The 18,266-nt window shown below is 35.8% G+C and overlaps 1 protein-coding gene across 1 annotated transcript; it reads left to right on the forward strand.

Annotated features, from left to right (window-relative positions):
- The first annotated feature begins 2,468 nt into the window (after positions 1–2,468).
- On the forward strand, positions 2,469–18,203 carry sncb (synuclein, beta). The gene is made up of 6 exons (XM_055178599.2): positions 2,469–2,609; positions 3,412–3,542; positions 10,401–10,430; positions 10,907–11,025; positions 15,494–15,580; positions 17,421–18,203. Exons 2-6 carry the CDS (start codon positions 3,422–3,424, stop codon positions 17,448–17,450), a joined length of 387 nt encoding a protein of 128 aa, XP_055034574.1. The 5' UTR covers positions 2,469–2,609; positions 3,412–3,421; the 3' UTR covers positions 17,451–18,203.
- Positions 18,204–18,266: the final 63 nt, after the last annotated feature.

Consider the following 18,266-nt stretch of genomic DNA (forward strand, 5'->3'; position numbering starts at 1 on the left):
TATTACAGAAGCTCACTGAACGCTTCGCTGTGACACGAATAAAGAAATGAAGAAAGGATGCAACAGAGGAGGAGAGAGGGGATCCATGTTGCCATAGAGATGCTCTCTGAGAGCTTGAATGTGACATCATCACTCATCAAAGATGAGGACAGATGATCAAACATGTAAGGTTGATGAATCTCATTCATTTCAAATAAGATATAAGAGTGGTTTTGTGAGTCACATTGCCAAATGAGTGTTTAGGTCATTTTATAAAAACAGGGAATTTATTTTAGAGATGCATTAATAGGTTGGTGTTGTGTGGAATAAATATTGTAGTAATCTCATGGGAATGTTTGAGAAAGTAAATGCTCTTCCTCACCATCATCCGTGTTTTGATTATGCCAAACACGTGCTGTTAATGTCACAGAGCAGCTTGACTTCTCTATTATTATGCAAAGAGGACACTTGATTTTTTTCTCTGTTAATAAAGCACTGAAGCACCTGCTGCTCTCTGTTCACTTCCGCATTTCGTTGGCGGCATCTACAGGACGTATAAAATACAACCAGAACATTTTAATTCGCAAAGGTGTAGAGGTACATAGAGACAGAGCGCAGTTATGCCAATTTGAAAACCACGCCCACCGGGGGAAACAATCCAACCGTCTTCATAGACTTTGTATTGCGAGAGGCTGCCTCCTTGTCATTTCTGGCTTATAACAAAAAACAGAATAAGTTCTAAAAGCTGCTGTGTGACAATATGTACAGCTAACAAGCCAAAGAACCCAGAAATAAGTTGTCGAGCGGTAAAACCCAGCCTTTAAGGAGAAAAAGTGGATTACCGACTATGTTTTCCTCTAGTGGGCGCAGTTCTACTAATAGTAGTACTATGAAAAGTTGCCTGTTTCCACTTTTGCTCGTTTTTGGGGGTCGACAGCTTATAAAAACTTATTTCTGGGGTTTTTTGCTTGTTAGCTGTACATCCTGTCACACAGCAGCTTTTAGCCATTATTCTGTTTTTTGTTATAAACCAGAAATGACAAGGAGGCAGCCTCTCCCAATACAAAGTCAATGAAGGCGGATGGATTGTTTTCCCGCCCGGTGGGCGTGGTTTTCAGGTTATGACGCGTTGCGCTCGGTCTCTATTAGAGTTACAACGCTATTTTAAGTAATCTTTTGGCCAAAACAAATGTTTAAATATGCCATTTTGATAATTAAAGATGAATTTAAGGAAAAAATATCGACAGGAATGAAATATAAAAATGTACGCTGAACTGTTTTTACGGGGCGTTGCTGTCCATGGTGCTGAAATTCAGTCTGTCAGTAAACCCCGCCTACAGTGATCGATACAACGCTGTATTACTATTTAAACACTAGATGGCACGAGATACATACAAAACCAATTCTTAACGATCTGCAGCCATTCCTAGGTGTAAATGCTTTAGTCTATCTAATCATTACACAGAAAACAAGAAGTCTGCGTATTCATTTTACATGTACTGTACAAACGCGAAACTAACAGTAAGTTATATCTTCGACAAGAGTAATAATCAATAATGGAAAATGTTAAATCACCAGCCACGGCAGATGTTTTACAAGACTTTATTATGCTCGTCATTGAGGACAAAATCAATTGGTCGATTAAGTTTCAGAGGCAGATGTCACGATGCGACCACTTCAACAGGATAGACGAGGGAGATGACGCAAACGCTGCCCTTTTGCAGTAAATGAGATAAAGATGTGCATGGACAAGCTTAAATGTTCACTGTTCCTTCAAGATTGTAACTAAACCGACATAATCATACGCGACTTGTCATATACCAGTTATGGCTACCCATATTTATTCTTATCTACGATACTAGGATCCGGTTGACACCAGAGAAGAAGAGAGAACATGATAGCAAAGACATGTGGATAGGCTTTTTTCGTCCTATTGTGACTATCCATATGTTTGTTGTTTCTTACACCACACAAAAGTGTCTTGTAAAAGATAATTTTGTTGCAAACACTCAAGATTGTGATCTGCATATAACATAAGAAAATACTTTTGGCAAATCCATTGTGTTTGTTTTTAACTATTACCCTGTTCTGATACAATATTGAATATTATCACAGATGATAGTCTTATTCATACATCTAAATAATAAACCCTTGTTGTATAAAATCAAATCTCTTTATTGTCACATCACCAAATGCGCATGTGCAGAGAGTGCGTGCTCCATACCAGACAGTTCAGAATACAATTACACATAATTTGCAAATAACAACACACACACATAAGTTATACACACACATATGATTGGCTTTCTAAAAAAATGTATGAGGGTAAAGCTATAACATAATTTATGTAATAAGTGCACGTAATAAATACAAAGTTGCATTGCAATATAAGCTAAGAGGTTACAGCATATAGGGCTTACTGTGAAACTGGTCATCGCCATTATAGCTGTGTCTCTGACACCTCCATGATCAATACCATCAGCTACGTCGATCGTTTCATCCCCTCATCCTCATTGGCTGGAAGCGTCTAGAGGAAGGCCCACCTCAAGATCCTAGTGTAACATTTCCTTCAACCGTATTTCAATCTACTACGCAACTGAACCATACGGACAAAGAAGGTGCTTTGAAAGGTGAGTTTTGAATCAATGTATATCTTCCCGGATGTAATGCAAATGTCTTACGTTGTTACGAATTGAGATCGTGTAAAAATACTGCCGGCGCGCTGTAAGGGCACGAGATAAAAGCGATGCGCGCGCTGTCAATGGAAACGGATTTTATTTGCTCGCGTGCATATTAAATCATTACATGCTGAATGTTAAGCAGCTCATTCATAACAGGAAATTATTTCGTTTTTTGATTGAATTGAAACAGAGTCGCGTCTGCATCTTGGACATTGGAGAGGTGACACCATATTGCATGTGAGAACGATCCGTCAGATTTTAAATTAAACATCAGTGCCTCGACACGCATTGTGCCTTTGCTAGTGCAATGCATATAAAGAGTTTAAAATAACGCAAAAACGATGTCATATTCATGCACAACGCAGTTATGTGTTATACTCACTATATAATAAACGCATTTTCGCTTTTTATTTACTGTTAATAAAAAACTCACGAGTTTCCGAGAATTAACCATTTCTAGGACACCCTGTACCCCCCGTTAACACTACACAGTCAGTGAATGGTGTAAATGTTCTCATCTTCTGCATGTTTGGGCAAATAACGGGTTTTATCTTCAGGGAAATTAGACTCATTGTTGCATTGACAGGCTGATATTAACACACTCAGCTCGTGCGCTCACGCAAACATACGCGCGCGCACACACACACTCACGCTTGCTCTCGATTTCAATTTAACCCACATTTATACGAAGCTCTGTAACCGTATCCCTGTTTTCATTGTAACTATCGATTGGTTTCTCTGTTGGATGCAGAGGGGTGAAGATGGATGTTTTCATGAAGGGGCTTTCTAAAGCTAAAGAAGGTATGGCAGTGGCCGCCGAGAAAACTAAGGAAGGCGTTGCGGTCGCCGCGGAGAAGACCAAGGAAGGCGTGATGTTCGTGGGTAAGACGTTAAAAGCTCTTTTAAATGCATGCATATCACGAATCAAGGGTGGGCACGGGGCGAGTGGGAGGCACTGTAAAGCCTGCGGGACAGTATTGTGTAATTTTGTGATTGGCTGGAGTGTTGGGTGGGGTTTTCTGGGCATCTTACGTTTAACACGTCATGTAATTCGTGATTAATAGAAAAAAAAAATACTCATGCTATCCCATAGGTATATGACTTCATTTCATCAGTTGAACACAAATGAAAATTAATTTTATATTAAAATGCCACCATATTACTGTATATTGTGGGTCAACATGGTGAAGCTCTGAAATGCATAGACGTTAAAAAATAAAGCTATCCAAATTACTCATCCGGCACTTGATAAAACTAAACTGTTATTATTAACAGTAATTTTATATACATTTATGCCCTTGAAGGGAAAGAATATGTCAATCAATACAATGCACATCTATAAACATATAGGTCAGTGCAGTAATGGTAATGATGGATGCATGCTTCGCCATGTTGACCCCAATTTTCCCCAAACTGTTACTTTAAAGAACTATCCGTGCACTTAAAAATATAAAGGTTCCTATTAGATGTTAATATTTAGTGTATTAAATAGCAATGCGAGGTCTCTGTTTAAGTTTTCAAATATTTTTTCAAATTATTTTTCAGAATTGTCACATCCTTAACTGAGAAATTTCACGTCTATACGTTTCTTCCTTATAAATGTGCATGTGAAGATAAAATTAAAATACATTTTATTTTGTTCTTGGTTGGCTGTTATTAAATCTTGTTTGTGCATTTTAATTAACAAAATTCCTACAAAGTATGTTGTCTCCAAAAAACTTGCATCCTTTTTTTGTCACATTCATAACACATGCGTATTTCCCTTATCTACAGGGTTCCCTTGAAATCCTTAAAAGTTTGTGAATTTGGGGGGGATTCAAGGCCCTGGGAAGTTTTTAAAAATATAGATACAGTTCATTGAAAGTGCTTGAATCTATTTTATGCAAGAAGTTTTCTGGGGAAAAAAATCCATATTATTCCCTGTGTAGTGTAGGATAATATCATAAAAACGTGCTAAGCTGTTTGCTTTAAATGCTTATATCTTCTGTATGCGAATGTTGATTCATACCAAAATGCTTTTTTGCATAGTTCTGTTTGACACATGAACACATCTCGGGTTACGTATATAACTGTGTTCCCTGAGAAGGGAACGAGACGCTGCGTCTCCCTTGCCATACTTCCTGCTTCCCTGTAACGCCGTCTTTGGCAATATTTCAGATAGCGATATACTTCCTGGTTCCCACGTCACCCTGTCTTTGTTGTTAAGCCTCACCATTGGTTGAATTTGATATACACATTCAGACACACTTACCCCTGGAGACATCCCCAAAGTGTCACCGCAGTGACGCAGCGCGAGTTCCCTCGAAAGGGAACTGTAACAATGTATCTTAAAAGGTAACATTATGTAACCTTGCTCTCACTTAAAAAAGTGTCTCCACATTTAGTCCTTGAATTTGAGGGTATTGGACCTGGAAAGTTCTTGAAATGTCCTTGAATTTAAAGTTAACTAAGGTGTGGGAACCCTAAAACTAGAAAACACAAGTGTAGAGATATTTTTCTCATGTCTAGACTCTATCATCAGCGTTTAGGAAAATGTAAACAGATGGTTCAATATATTTATAATAAATACATTCTCTGAGAAATTATTATTTTTTTATGGAAAGTCACATACACAATATTGGAATTGCTAAAGCCGGGTACACACCACAAGATAATCGGGCTGAATTTGGGCCGATTTTTCCCCTTACGATAATCCTAGATAAAGTCCCTATCGTCTTTGTGTTGTGTGGGGTAAACCCAGAGGACAAACGCACACGCACACTGTAGATTTGTCACGTGAAACGAAAAGATACCCAATCAGAATGCGAGCTGATGAAAGATGAAACCATAACAAAGATTTCTTGTGTTCTCAGCTGAGACTCACGTTTGTGAAGTTAATCTGATCATATAGCGGCAGTCTACATACTATAGAAACAAACGTGTTAAATCGTGGATTTTTTTCATCATGTTTGTGGTCTCGCCCTAGATTAAGCGAGAGGTTCCATAAAGAGCCTTTGTCATTAACAAAACACATATTAAAAGATCATATAAAGATAAGTAAAGGTTCGTTTGACGGAAAGGTTCTTCAGGAACAAAAATGGTTCTTCCATGACATTGCTATGAAAAACCTATTAGGATCTTTATTTTTAAAAGTGTATGTCTTTTCTTGAAGAGACGATGTTTGGCTTCTATTTATCTTTACTGTGATTATGTAGTCATAAAATGTGGATATTCATTGCTCTGATATTTGTATTTCAGTGTACTACATGGGATATGTGTGTTCCCTACAAAGCTATATGCATTTTATGAACATCCTGTTTAATTATAAATAGATTTTACATCTAGAAAATTAAAAGCACTCAAGATGATCTTGGCTGATATTGATTATAGTATAAAATAACAGTCTACAGAGCATAAAGAAAACAAACCTAATGTAATTTAATGTCATTAAAAATACATTTATAGCTGGTTAATGTATTTTTCCTAATGTTTATTTGGGAGAGAAATAGCAGTGAGATACTTGACTTTTGGAGATGATCCAGCATCTCTCTGATATCATGTGGAGTTGGAGAAAAGCAACAGAGGCCACATGTCACATAATTCCATGAGCTCATATATGCACGCTAATGTTGACAATAAACTCACGATATGTAAACAGAAAAATTGCTTTATTGTAAACTAAGAGAGAGAGAGAATAAATATCTTTTTAAGCACGTCTGACAGTACTGAATGACTGAATGTTGGCCTGCCTGATACCACTTAGATCGGTAAGACGAGAAGTCGATCATGTCTGTTGACCTGTTGTAATCGAGCCGTCGGACTCTTTGGAGGCCATTTCGGTTTACTTGCAAGCATTCTAGCCAGCCTATCGTTCGATTTTTAGATGAACGAATAATAAAATCCTTCAACATAAAAATTCACATCTGTGCCACCACCATTCCAGGGAGAGACGATTAGCCCAGATATCTTGGTTTAGCAGATCTTCGTGTCTGTAGAAGAGGCTTGACATTTTCTTGCGGTGAACACAAGACCTTACATATGTTGGAGGATCGCGGTGCCCTGGAAAGCTATGCTTGAATGGCCTTATGTGTGTGTGTGTGTGTGAGTACATGGAGGAGGGGTGAAGGTTGGCTGATAGGTTCTCGTTCTACCTTGGACAGCAGCTGTGCTATCACGCTCTCTCTCTCTCTCTCTCACACATGCAGAAGAGAGGACATACGTGCAGATACATACATGGACCTCTGTGGATGTCATAATGGCTTACTCTGTTTCTTGTGCTTTTCATTCCCTTCATTATATTTTTGTATATTGTATATTTAGTGGCGCTAGTGTCTCTAGTACTATTACTTATAGGGATAAAGATTGAATCGAAAGTTTAAGAATTAAACCTAGGCATGTGATTTATACTAGTATTTAAAGAGCCAGTAAGATGCCAATTGTAAGCGTCCTATCACTGTTTATAAGTCCCGGACAACAGGTTTAAATGCATGCAAGGTCAAAAAACACTGTAATTTCCTCAAAATATACATTTAAAATTATATTATCCCATTTCTCAGAGATCCCCAAACGATTCGCGTGAAGCCGTTCAACGACTCAGTCTGCCTAAACCCTACTTGGTCAACTGATAGAGTCTTGGCACAGACCACAGATCAGTGGCACAGACCAACAATAGTGCAACATGTATTGACCTAGTGCTAACATGATTTACTGAGAAGACATTATCGACATCAATACACATCATTCATCATTAATCCAAGCAATAAAAACGACGATAGAAACGAACATTTTAAACTCATTTAAGCATTTATGTATATAGCAAAACCGTAAGTGCGTTAGCCGATTGCTAACGTGACTCTCTGACAGTATATTAAGAGTTTAAACAACGACATCATTCATCATTAAAGGCGGCGTGCACAATGTTTCAAAGCCAATGTTGATATTTGAAATCACCTAAACAAACAAGCCCCTACCCCAATAGAATCTGGACCTTCTTTTAAAAGACCCGCCCCACACATACGCAACCCGGCAAGGATGTCGGTTAGTAGACACGCTCCTTACTGCTGATTGGCTATAAGTGTGTTTTGGTAGTCGGCCCGTCTCCTTTTCCAAAGCGTTTTTCAAACATTGTGCACTCCGCCTTTAATCCACGCAAAAAAAAAACGACGATAGAAACTAACATTTTACACTCATTTAAGAATTTATGTAGCTATAATCATACTTACAGGTTGTGGTTAGGAGACGCATGTTGTTTCAAATACAGTGGGTACTGAACCATCTTTCATTGCCAAACGTCTTGAAAAAGTAATTTTAACCACTGATTCTTCACAGCCAAACATTTAGTATATCCCTCCCTGAAAAGGTAATTTTAACCACAGATTCTTCATATATCTTCATCCTGTGGTAGTGAAAACAACACAAACTGAAAACACAGCATGATATGATGTTTACACATTAACTAGCTGTGGGCAGTTCATATATAGTTTTTTTTTTCCACGGGCAAGGCTGTAGGCGGAGATTATTATGCAAAGTGTTTGTGAGTCAGGCAGGAGATTCAATCCATATGTTGACTCGTTTCATCGATTCAGAGTCGACAACCTTCTTTAGAAGCCAACAACTTTATTAATCGTGCACTTTTTGGTTCTTTGCACATTGTTTACATAGATGGACAGTAGCATGACACATTGCAATACAGGTCATTTTCGATTTTGGATCTGTGTGACTCTTTAATGTTTTTGTTTTGCGAAAGTAGATGCCTTTCAGTTCAAAGCAAAAGAGTATGGACAGACAAACGGATGTGACCTCGACAATGCTGTCAACCTTAAAGCATCTCTATCAGAAACCTCTATCAGAAAATGAGTTGCCGGTGTGTGTGCAGAAACATCCTGTTATTATACAAATCCATTTATTCTTTTTTGTGTAATCTCCTTTAAACCACAACAGTCACACAAAACAGGCTGTTGAGGATCCCCTATCAATGTGATGTCACATTGATTACGCCCCACCCATGACAGACTCCGCCTTATGAGTGCGTAGTTAGACTTTCTGCTAGAGAGGGGAACAGAAGCTTTCTTTGCATTTAAAGAAACACAAAAACCAGGTTTTTTCATTTTCATACCAAAGACCATTTTTTATATCACTGAAAACACCTACGTTAGCGGCCCTTTAAAAAACGCAAACACCAAAATACAACTCATCTTTGGATTTAAGAACTTTTCATTTATTATTTGCCGTATAATGTTTACTGTGTAGTTTGATTTATTGATTCAGTGATGCATCATTTATTTAATTTCGAATAAACTCCGCCCTCTTGCATTTAAGTGTGCATGGATGTGCACTTTCAATTTCCATAGCATGAAACAGCAGTTCATCTGTCTTTATTTACCTATTGTGATGTATAGAGGTCCGGACATCGTGTCATGTGACCCATTTTGTTTACGCCAACATACTGACAGGCAAGGACAGCCGCGAGTGAATATGAAATGATTGGCGCCAGCAGGAGTTTCATGGTGCAATTTAATTAAAAATATATAGATATGTACATCCAAAACTTTATAGATGAAACATAACAGATTGCTATAATGCCTTTTAATGCGTATCAGCCCTTTTTTTTTTTACATTTTTAAACCATTTCATGTCATTTCAGGGTTACTATTAAACATAAAACCCTTATATAACATGTTGAAATAGTAAGGTTTTAAGGTATAAACAGTTTGGGTTAAAATTATTGTTTAACCACTTTGATAAAAGCGTTTAAGCGCTCTGCGTTTGCCTACCAAAATACAAACAAAAAAAAAACGCTTTTTTATACCATCGCTTTGGCGCCCCCATGGTGCTGTGCCCGTATGCGCTGCATATAGCGCATACCCACTTTTTGCGCCACTGCGAGTAAAATAGTTTTGAAAATGTAGGGTGGGACTTAATTTCGTCCATTGGGAACTGATTGGATCGTTGGAATTTGGGCGTTTGCTAACAAAACATGAAGACGATCAATTGCAACGTAGCCCCGCCCTCGCGCCATAACTTGTGACAGGAAAAATCATTTATGAGGGAGTTGGACTTTAACGTTTTTAATGAAAGATTATGAGGGAGAATTTGAAGAAACTGACCACAGATAAATCATTTATATAAAAAAAGAGAAAAATAAGAATCAGACCTTTTTAAAGGAGGACCCAAGTCATATTGAAAATAATATCACAGAAACTTAGATATGGGCTCTTTTGATATGGGCCAATAAGCAACCACATATCAAACATCTAGGGCACTTTAATTAGTAACACCCTAGAAACCAACTGCAAAGCAATACGCTAAAACCACCTAGACAATCTAAGCAATCGTTTAGAAAAGCACTGGCACAATAAAGCATCATGACAGAGATTTTACACTGGTTAACACCACTCACATATTCTTAAGTAATCCGAAAATAAATTTGATCATTTCTGTTTCTGAAAACGAATGCATTTGGCACATTAAGAAAATGCAGTTTGGCATTAAATATTAACTCTCTCTCTCTCTTTAGTTCACAGGGCTGTACTGTGATCAGTTTGAGATACAGGTTCAATTAACTCTTAATGATTTTTCAGCGAACCTTTAAATGAAGCTACTCTAGTATCTCCAGCCTCGTATTTCACATTGACTTCCCTACCTTTCTCATGCTTCTACTTCCAGCCTTATCACTGTTCATCTTGAAGACTCATTTACTGTGTTTAACCATCTTCACAGACTGCATAAACGATTTTATAATGTACCTTTATGTGCTTTCAGGCAACAAGACCAAAGACAGTGTTGCAACAGGTACGGTGATTCTGCAGATTGTCCTTTAGTCTTGTCTCGTAAATAATGCATGCGTCTCATTTAAAGTGCATGCAGCCACCATGTGGAACCGAGACAAATAGATCTGTGCCTACTGTAGGTGATATTTCACACGACTGTGTTTTCTGTATCATTAGCTGCTGGCCTCCTTATCAAAACATGATATGTCCAATCCCAAGTATTATCACAGTTATTGCTATATTTGGTGTCGTTTTATTTAGATATAATGCAGCGAGTGCAATGAAGCCATTCGATTGCATGTGAAGTGCTACGTTCTATCAGATAAATACAGAGAAATACTAATAATACTAATAATTAAGGAATACATGCAATGCAACATGCTATTTTGCATATATTTGTGGATTTAAAAATAGGTTTCCCCAAACAAATTCAAAATGTTTGTCCTGTGTGTCTGTGTTGACAATTTGCTGTGTTTGACATTATTCGTCTCTGGGCAGTGGCTGAGAAGACAAAAGAACAAGCCTCACACCTGGGAGGAGCTGTGATGTCTGGGGCGGGAAATATCGCTGCTGCCACGGGCTTGGTGAAAAAAGACGAGTTCCCCACTGACATGAACGTAAGTCCTGTTATTAAACGTGAATTGTTTTTATTTGACATTTATCATTTTATTTTTTAATGTGAGATTTGCTCTACAGTTGAAATCATTGATGAGTAAATGTGTGGTAATAAAAGGGCTGTTGAGCTCACATAACACAAGCTGTTTCTGCATTTCTGATGTTAATCTGGAGTGCCTATAGAGTAGTATTACATCCTTTATATCTCCGTCTTTAGTTTAATCAGATTTATAAAAGATTGATTAGCTTTACCGATTCTTTCTGATAACATACGAAAAAATGAAGAAGGAGGAGTTACTACCGCGGGAGGAGCGAGTACGAGTCATGCAACACTATAAAACACTGTTTATGTGATACTGTGATATGATGTTTGTAAGTTCTAGGGTCTCCCGCTGATTGACGGGTGGGCGGGGTTTTCTGGGGGAAGTGCCCATAAAAAGAAGTGATACGTATAGAAACTCCTGAAACGTCAGCTGTATCCGTAATCGAAAAAAAACTTTCCGAAACTTGTATGAACCCTGTGCATTCGACACAGAAATACTCTGTATCACGCCCAACTGCTTTTTTAACACTTTGCCTACGTTTAGCATGAGAAACAACTCTTAAACTGTGTTAATAAATCAGAATGCATGAAATACCATTGAACTACCCCTTTAATAAAAGACAAAATAGAAGTTTGTGTTTGCATAATATATTTGTTTGTGTATTGTGTGTGATTATTATATGTATATAAATATATACACATATATACATATACATATATATATATTTTTATTTATATATAATATAAAATATAACAAAATCTAAACAAACATATGTTAATGTTTCTTAAATACATACATGCATTTATATACAAAATAAATACACACAGTGCACACACACTATGCAAAAACAAACTTTTATTTTGTATGCAATTAATTGCGATTATGTTTTGACAGCTCTAGGTAATAAACATCTGAAAGGTGTTTTGTAGGCTAAGAAAACCAACTGAAATGTATATGTAAGGCTTCCAGATATGGGAACTTTGAAAAATATAAAGAACTGTTAAAGCCAGAGAAAAAAATGTAAATGTCTCTCTCTCCCTCGAGACATTACACTTTGCACATTACCTAAAATACAATTTGAACAAACTGTGCTATCAAAGCATTTAGTTTATGTGTTAACATTGTGAATGTACTTGCAATGGAAGAAAGGTACAAAAGCTGTCACAAGGACTGCACCCTTTAAAAAGGTCTTAAAGTTAACATATGTACACATTTGGTACCAATATGTATATAAAATGCAGCATCTTTGTAGTAGAGACAGATTTATAGGTGTGGTTTCCTTAGATTTTAACCATCATCAGGCTTTACAATTAATCATTTGTCTTGCGGTAAGTCAGTAATCTCATTACTCAACTAGTGGAGCATAATATATACACACACATATATAATACTGTTTGTGCTGTGCTGTTTACAGTTGTGTGCATGAAGCTTACTGTACATAATAAGCCAAGAAAAATGCATGAATTTCTTGTTATTCAGTTAATCTATTATCTCAAATCATTTGGAGTGTAGCTTTTGACATAATAAAGGACAGTGTGTGTTGATGGCAGTTAAAGTGTGTGGTTTAGCTGTTTGGGAACATGTGAGTATGTGTGGGTGGTCAGCGTTAAGTGTGTTACTGGATAGGACTGTGTGATTCATGTTTTTTTTTGTTGTTGTTCTAGAACATGCTTTACATTTTTAACTGGGTTGTTTTCTCAGGAAAATGTGCATGCTATATGTCCCTATGATTTACTGCTGAGAAAAGTTAAATAGTTTAATAGATTTTATGCACTTTGCACTTTTCTAAAGGTACTACTTTTGCACCTAAAGATTTCAAATTAGTACCTCAGACATACATATTGGTACCCATTTCAGACATTTCTATATATTATTAAATGGAAACATTATATAACATTTTTCTGACAGTGTATGTTGTGTAGGGATGCTCAGCCGTAGATCGGTATCGGTCGATCATCACATTAAATTACTTGATCGGTACTCGCTAAATTTGCAGATCTCATGAACCAACCTTTTTATTTACTTTTGTCATCATAGGGCTCCTAAATGCTGGTGCAATTTGAGACCATTCTCATGCAGTGCAAGCATTTTAACAACCCATTGCCCTTGTGCAACCTGCAAATTTGGATTTCTATCTTTGCCTTTACAGAGATATGTGTATTTTTTATAAGGACGCGCTCCAGTCCTAACATGCAGCGTGACACATGGAAAGTTTGTTATTTGCATGCGTTTTAAAGTTTTGACAGTTTAAACTTTTATTTTACTTGCAGCTGCTCTTGTCCGTGTTGCGTACATCCAATGCACGCACACAGACACAGCCTGACATTCAGTACAAGTACAGAGCTTCTTACTTTATAAGACTCAGTTTTTTATTTATTTCATACACTGAACACTGTACAGTGTTTTTTTACACAGACACAAGCCTTTTTAAAGCATATTTAATTGCTCTGTGCATGCAATATGAATATTTTTTTATTCTCTAATAAAACAATAATATACCAGATTAAATAATATAAGAAAGGCAATATATTTGCTATTACTTTATCTAGAAAAAAGTTAACAGTTAACTGTTTCTTAAAAGAAAAATCCAGATAATTTACTCACCACCATGTCATCCCAAATGTTGATGTCTTTCTTTGTTCAGTCGAGAAGAAATTATGTTTTTTGAGGAAAACATTCCAGGATTTTTCTCATTATAATGGACTTTAATAGAGCCCAACACTTAACAGTTTCAACGGAGTTTCAAAGGACTATAAACGATCCCAAACGAGGCATAAGGGTCTTATCTAGCAAAACGATTGTCATTTTTGACAAGAAAAATAAAAAATACGCACTTTTAAACCACAACTTCTCGTCTATCTCCGGTCCTGTGAAGCGCCAATGCGACCTCATGTAATTGCGTAGTGACGTAGAAAGGTCACGTGTTACATATATGAAAGGCACATTTGCGGACCATTTTAAACAGTAAACTGACACAAAGACATTAATTAGTATGATTCCACATACAACAACGTTAGAACGGTCTTCTTTCTCCACACTTGTAAACACTGGGGCGGAGTTTCGCATTCATCATCCGTGACCTCTTGATGTGATGACGTATTGCCTGAGGTGGCGCTCGGGCGTCACAGGACCGGAGATAGACGAGAAGTTGTGGTTTAAAAGTGCATATTTGTTATTTTTCTTGTCAAAAATGACAATCGTTTCGCTAGATAAGACCCTTATGCCTCGTTTGGGATCATTTAGCGTCTTTAAAAAAAAAATTAAGTGTTGAGTTAAGTGTTGGGGTCCATTAAAGTCCATTAAAATAAGAAAAATCCTGAAATGTTTTCCTCAAAAACATAATTTCTTTTCGACTGAACAAAGAAAGACATCAATATTTGGGATGACATGGTGGTGAGTAAATTATCTGGATTTTTTTTTAAGAAAATTGACTAATCCTTTAAAGAATCAGTATTGGACATTGGTATCGATACTCTCTATCGGCTGCAAAAATTTGAATCGAGCATCCCTAATGCTGACATGTTTGAATTTAAACTGATTTTTAAAAAATAGTTCATGAATAATAAAGGAAATCCAAAGCCTGTTTAGCCCAACTTCTTAAAGAAGTAGTAGAGTAGTGTGAGTATTTTTTTAATTTTTATATTGTGATGCACAAAAGAAAGAAATGTAGGGTTTGATCTTTTGCCATCTAAACCCATTATTAGACATTTTAGTGGCTGTGAAATAGTTTACGAATCTGTCATTCTAGAAGAAATGATAGCGTTTTCTGATTATAACCAATCTGGCTGTGTGTAAGTTTTGTAGTTTAATGGACCGGCTGTGTATTAATATTAAGACTGTGGACTGGTGAAATATGACCTAAATGGCTGCTATAACTCAGTTTAAAAATAAACCTTTCACTGACCCAGAACTGTAAAGAATTTCTGTTTAGGTAATGAGAAATTTTCTTGCTCTCTCCCTCCTTCTCTATAATGCTATAAAATTCAGTTTGATTAAATATTTATTGCACTCTTATGGGCACATGTAAAATGAATAGCAAAAGAGCATTAGCAGATGCATCATTGATAAAGTCTACATACAGTAACGCCTCAGCTAGACAGATGCCTACAATGTCAGAAAAAATGGTGTCACTGGGGCACTTTAAAAAGATCCTAATGTGTACCATACAGAAACAGTACCAATATGTACCGCTAAGGTACTAATATGCACTCTTTGGTACCAATATTTTCCTCAGGGGTACTAATATAAACTCTATAGGTTCAAACGTGTACATAAGTAAGGGTACCGACCCAGTGACAGCTAGGGACCGTTTTTGACCACTTTATCTGAATGTTTATTAACATCTTTCTCTATGAGGTTGTTTTATGGTGCTCATGCATATTTTAGCATGGTTGGGTTTTGAAGGTTTTCACATGTGTGTCCACAGCCTGAGTTTGGTCAAGAAGCCACAGAGGAACCAATGGGTGGAGGTCTCATGGACTCTGAGGGACAGACATATGATGAAACTCAGCAGGTCAGAGCATCATCCTCGCATCACTATAACCATACCAGACACAAATTCACATTGCAAAACAGCATTTTCTTACATATTAAAATGATTTTCTCAAAACATTGTCCACTTTTTGGGTAGCAGTCATGTGATTTGCAGTATAATTTTGACAAAATACCTAAATAATGCTTGCAAAAAAGATTTAAATTAACACCAGACATTTGTTAACACATTTATTTATTGGACATGTCATCGCTATACACAAATATGGTGGGAGTCCCTGCCTGTTGTCTTTCTACTTACATCTATTTTCTTTACATCCCCACCCTCCTCTTCTTGTTACTGCACTGCCATGCTGTATCTGCCTACATGGGAGTGATGCTGACATCATAAGCCCTGTTGCATTGTGGGTAGTGTCATGGAGGCTACCCCTACCATGTTAAAGAAATGAGCTCTTCCAGTAGATTCTTAATGTCTGTGTTTTCTAATACAGAATGAAACAGGGCTGTTGGATAATGATCTGATATTTTACATGCACTTTATTTTGATGTGTCATTGAAGTTGTTTGACTAATATAAATTGAACATGCTGTTAAATGAAATCCATTAAGATTGATCGGCCTAATTTAAAAGCATCAGTTGCCCTCTGTTGAGGAAAGCAAGCTACTGCAACAGAGCTCCAAACATTTATAATGATCTTAACAAAAAGATTTATGTTGGGATGTCCCGAAAACCCATATGTTTTGTTGAAATTAACTTTAATCGTGGTTGTCCCAGAGACTTCAATATTTTATGTGCTATATTTGTATGTAATATATAAGTATCTACAATTATATTCATTTTAAAAGCATATTATAACATCACATTATACTTTAATAATTATTTAATAAAATACAAATATAATAAATAACTATAATAAAAAATTATACTATTCTTATTAAATTATATCTTATACTGATGTCAATATATGTTAACTTATATTATATTATATTATATTATATTATATTATATTATATTATATTAATAAAAAAGACAACAAAGTTTTGAGATACATTTTTATCATATAAAATAAAAGTTTTATAAATATATAAAAATACACAATGTACAAATAGAAAATATGATTATATAAAAAATTTTTTAAGAAAACAACTTCTTAATATTTTTGTCTTGTTTTCAGTAAAAATATCTAAAAATTCTTAAATAAGATGCATTTGAGCAAAACGAACCCATTTTTAGACAAAAATAACAAATTCAAGTGATTTTGTGCATAAAACAAGCAAAAAAAATCTGCCAATGTGGTAAACAAAAAAATCTTAAACATTTTCCTCAAACACTAAATTCAAGAAAAATTTTTGAAAAATTTGCTTACCCCATTGGCAGACTTTTTTGCTTGTTTTATGCACAAAATCACCTAAATTTAATATTTTTGGTCTAAAAACTAGACTTTTTTGTGTCGTTTTGCTCATCAAGAAAAAGCATCTTAATTTTTTTTTATATATTTTTACTGAAAGCAAGACAAAAATACTAAGAATTTTTTTTCTTGAAAATCATTTTTTGCAGTGTACAATGGAAGAAATGTAAAATAAAAAGAAGAATGGTCGAATAGTGTGCTTAGTTTAAATAAGTAATATTAGTTTATTATATTATATTATATTATATTATATTATATTATATTATATTATAAAATGAAAATATATATTTTATATAATATATGACATAACACATATTATTTATTGAACATTTTTTAGCGTTGCCATAATAATTTGAAAATACCACACAAAAGCAACAGATTAATATATCTTTGTATAGCGAGTGTGCATTTTTCTCTGTTTTACTACCATGTCCTTTTTGGTTTCTGCTTACAGGACAACCAAGATTACGAGCCAGAGGCATAAGCATCACATTCCAAGTCTGAGTCCAGCCAGCAGCACAAAAAGTTTATATCAATAACAAGTACAAATCCTAAATACATCACAATAAACCCTGTTGCAAAAAAGACAAAAAAACATAAATATATATTCCAGTTAATCCTGCCGAGAAATGTTCTTCCTATCAGATATATATACTTTTATTATGATCTATTGTAAATGTCATGTTTTGACAGTAACGTGTTGGATGTAGCTCTATGCTGACTGCCGGGGGGCGCTCTTATCTCGTTTCCTTGATTCCCTCCCAATGAAACGAGACCCGCTCCCCCCATTGTGACTATTTGTACTTGTGTACCTGCATTTCTATATGTGTAATAGATGTTTCAGATCTTCCAATAGGATATTGGGGATTAAATATCTTCGGGTAAATATGATATTATATATAGACGTGTGCAATGCCTGTTTGTGAGATTTTCTTTTTTATTTATTTATTTATTATGACGGCAAGTCGTTTATTTAATGTTTTTGAAGTAAGAGTTTTATACATCGTAGCTTTATAGTTGCTTGTGATATCATTCCAGTGGATTATTTGTTAGAATTGGGCAATTTGTATTCGTTTGTGCGTATGTATGCGTCCGTGTACTGAAGATTTTAAAGGTAGTGTATATGTGTCTTGAAATGTTTATGGATGTCAGGTCAACATGTGCTTTACGATGCTGGAAAAGTCAATATTGTCATTCAAGACAAGTGAATCCTCTGTAAATAAAAAACAAAACACAATTTCAGACTCTATAGTTTTTTTTCAACGTAATATCGTATGTCCTGGATTATTAGTCTGATAAG

Source organism: Misgurnus anguillicaudatus, chromosome 16 (assembly GCF_027580225.2).
Source record: "Misgurnus anguillicaudatus chromosome 16, ASM2758022v2, whole genome shotgun sequence".
In the NCBI taxonomy this organism is placed as follows: domain Eukaryota; kingdom Metazoa; phylum Chordata; class Actinopteri; order Cypriniformes; family Cobitidae; genus Misgurnus; species Misgurnus anguillicaudatus.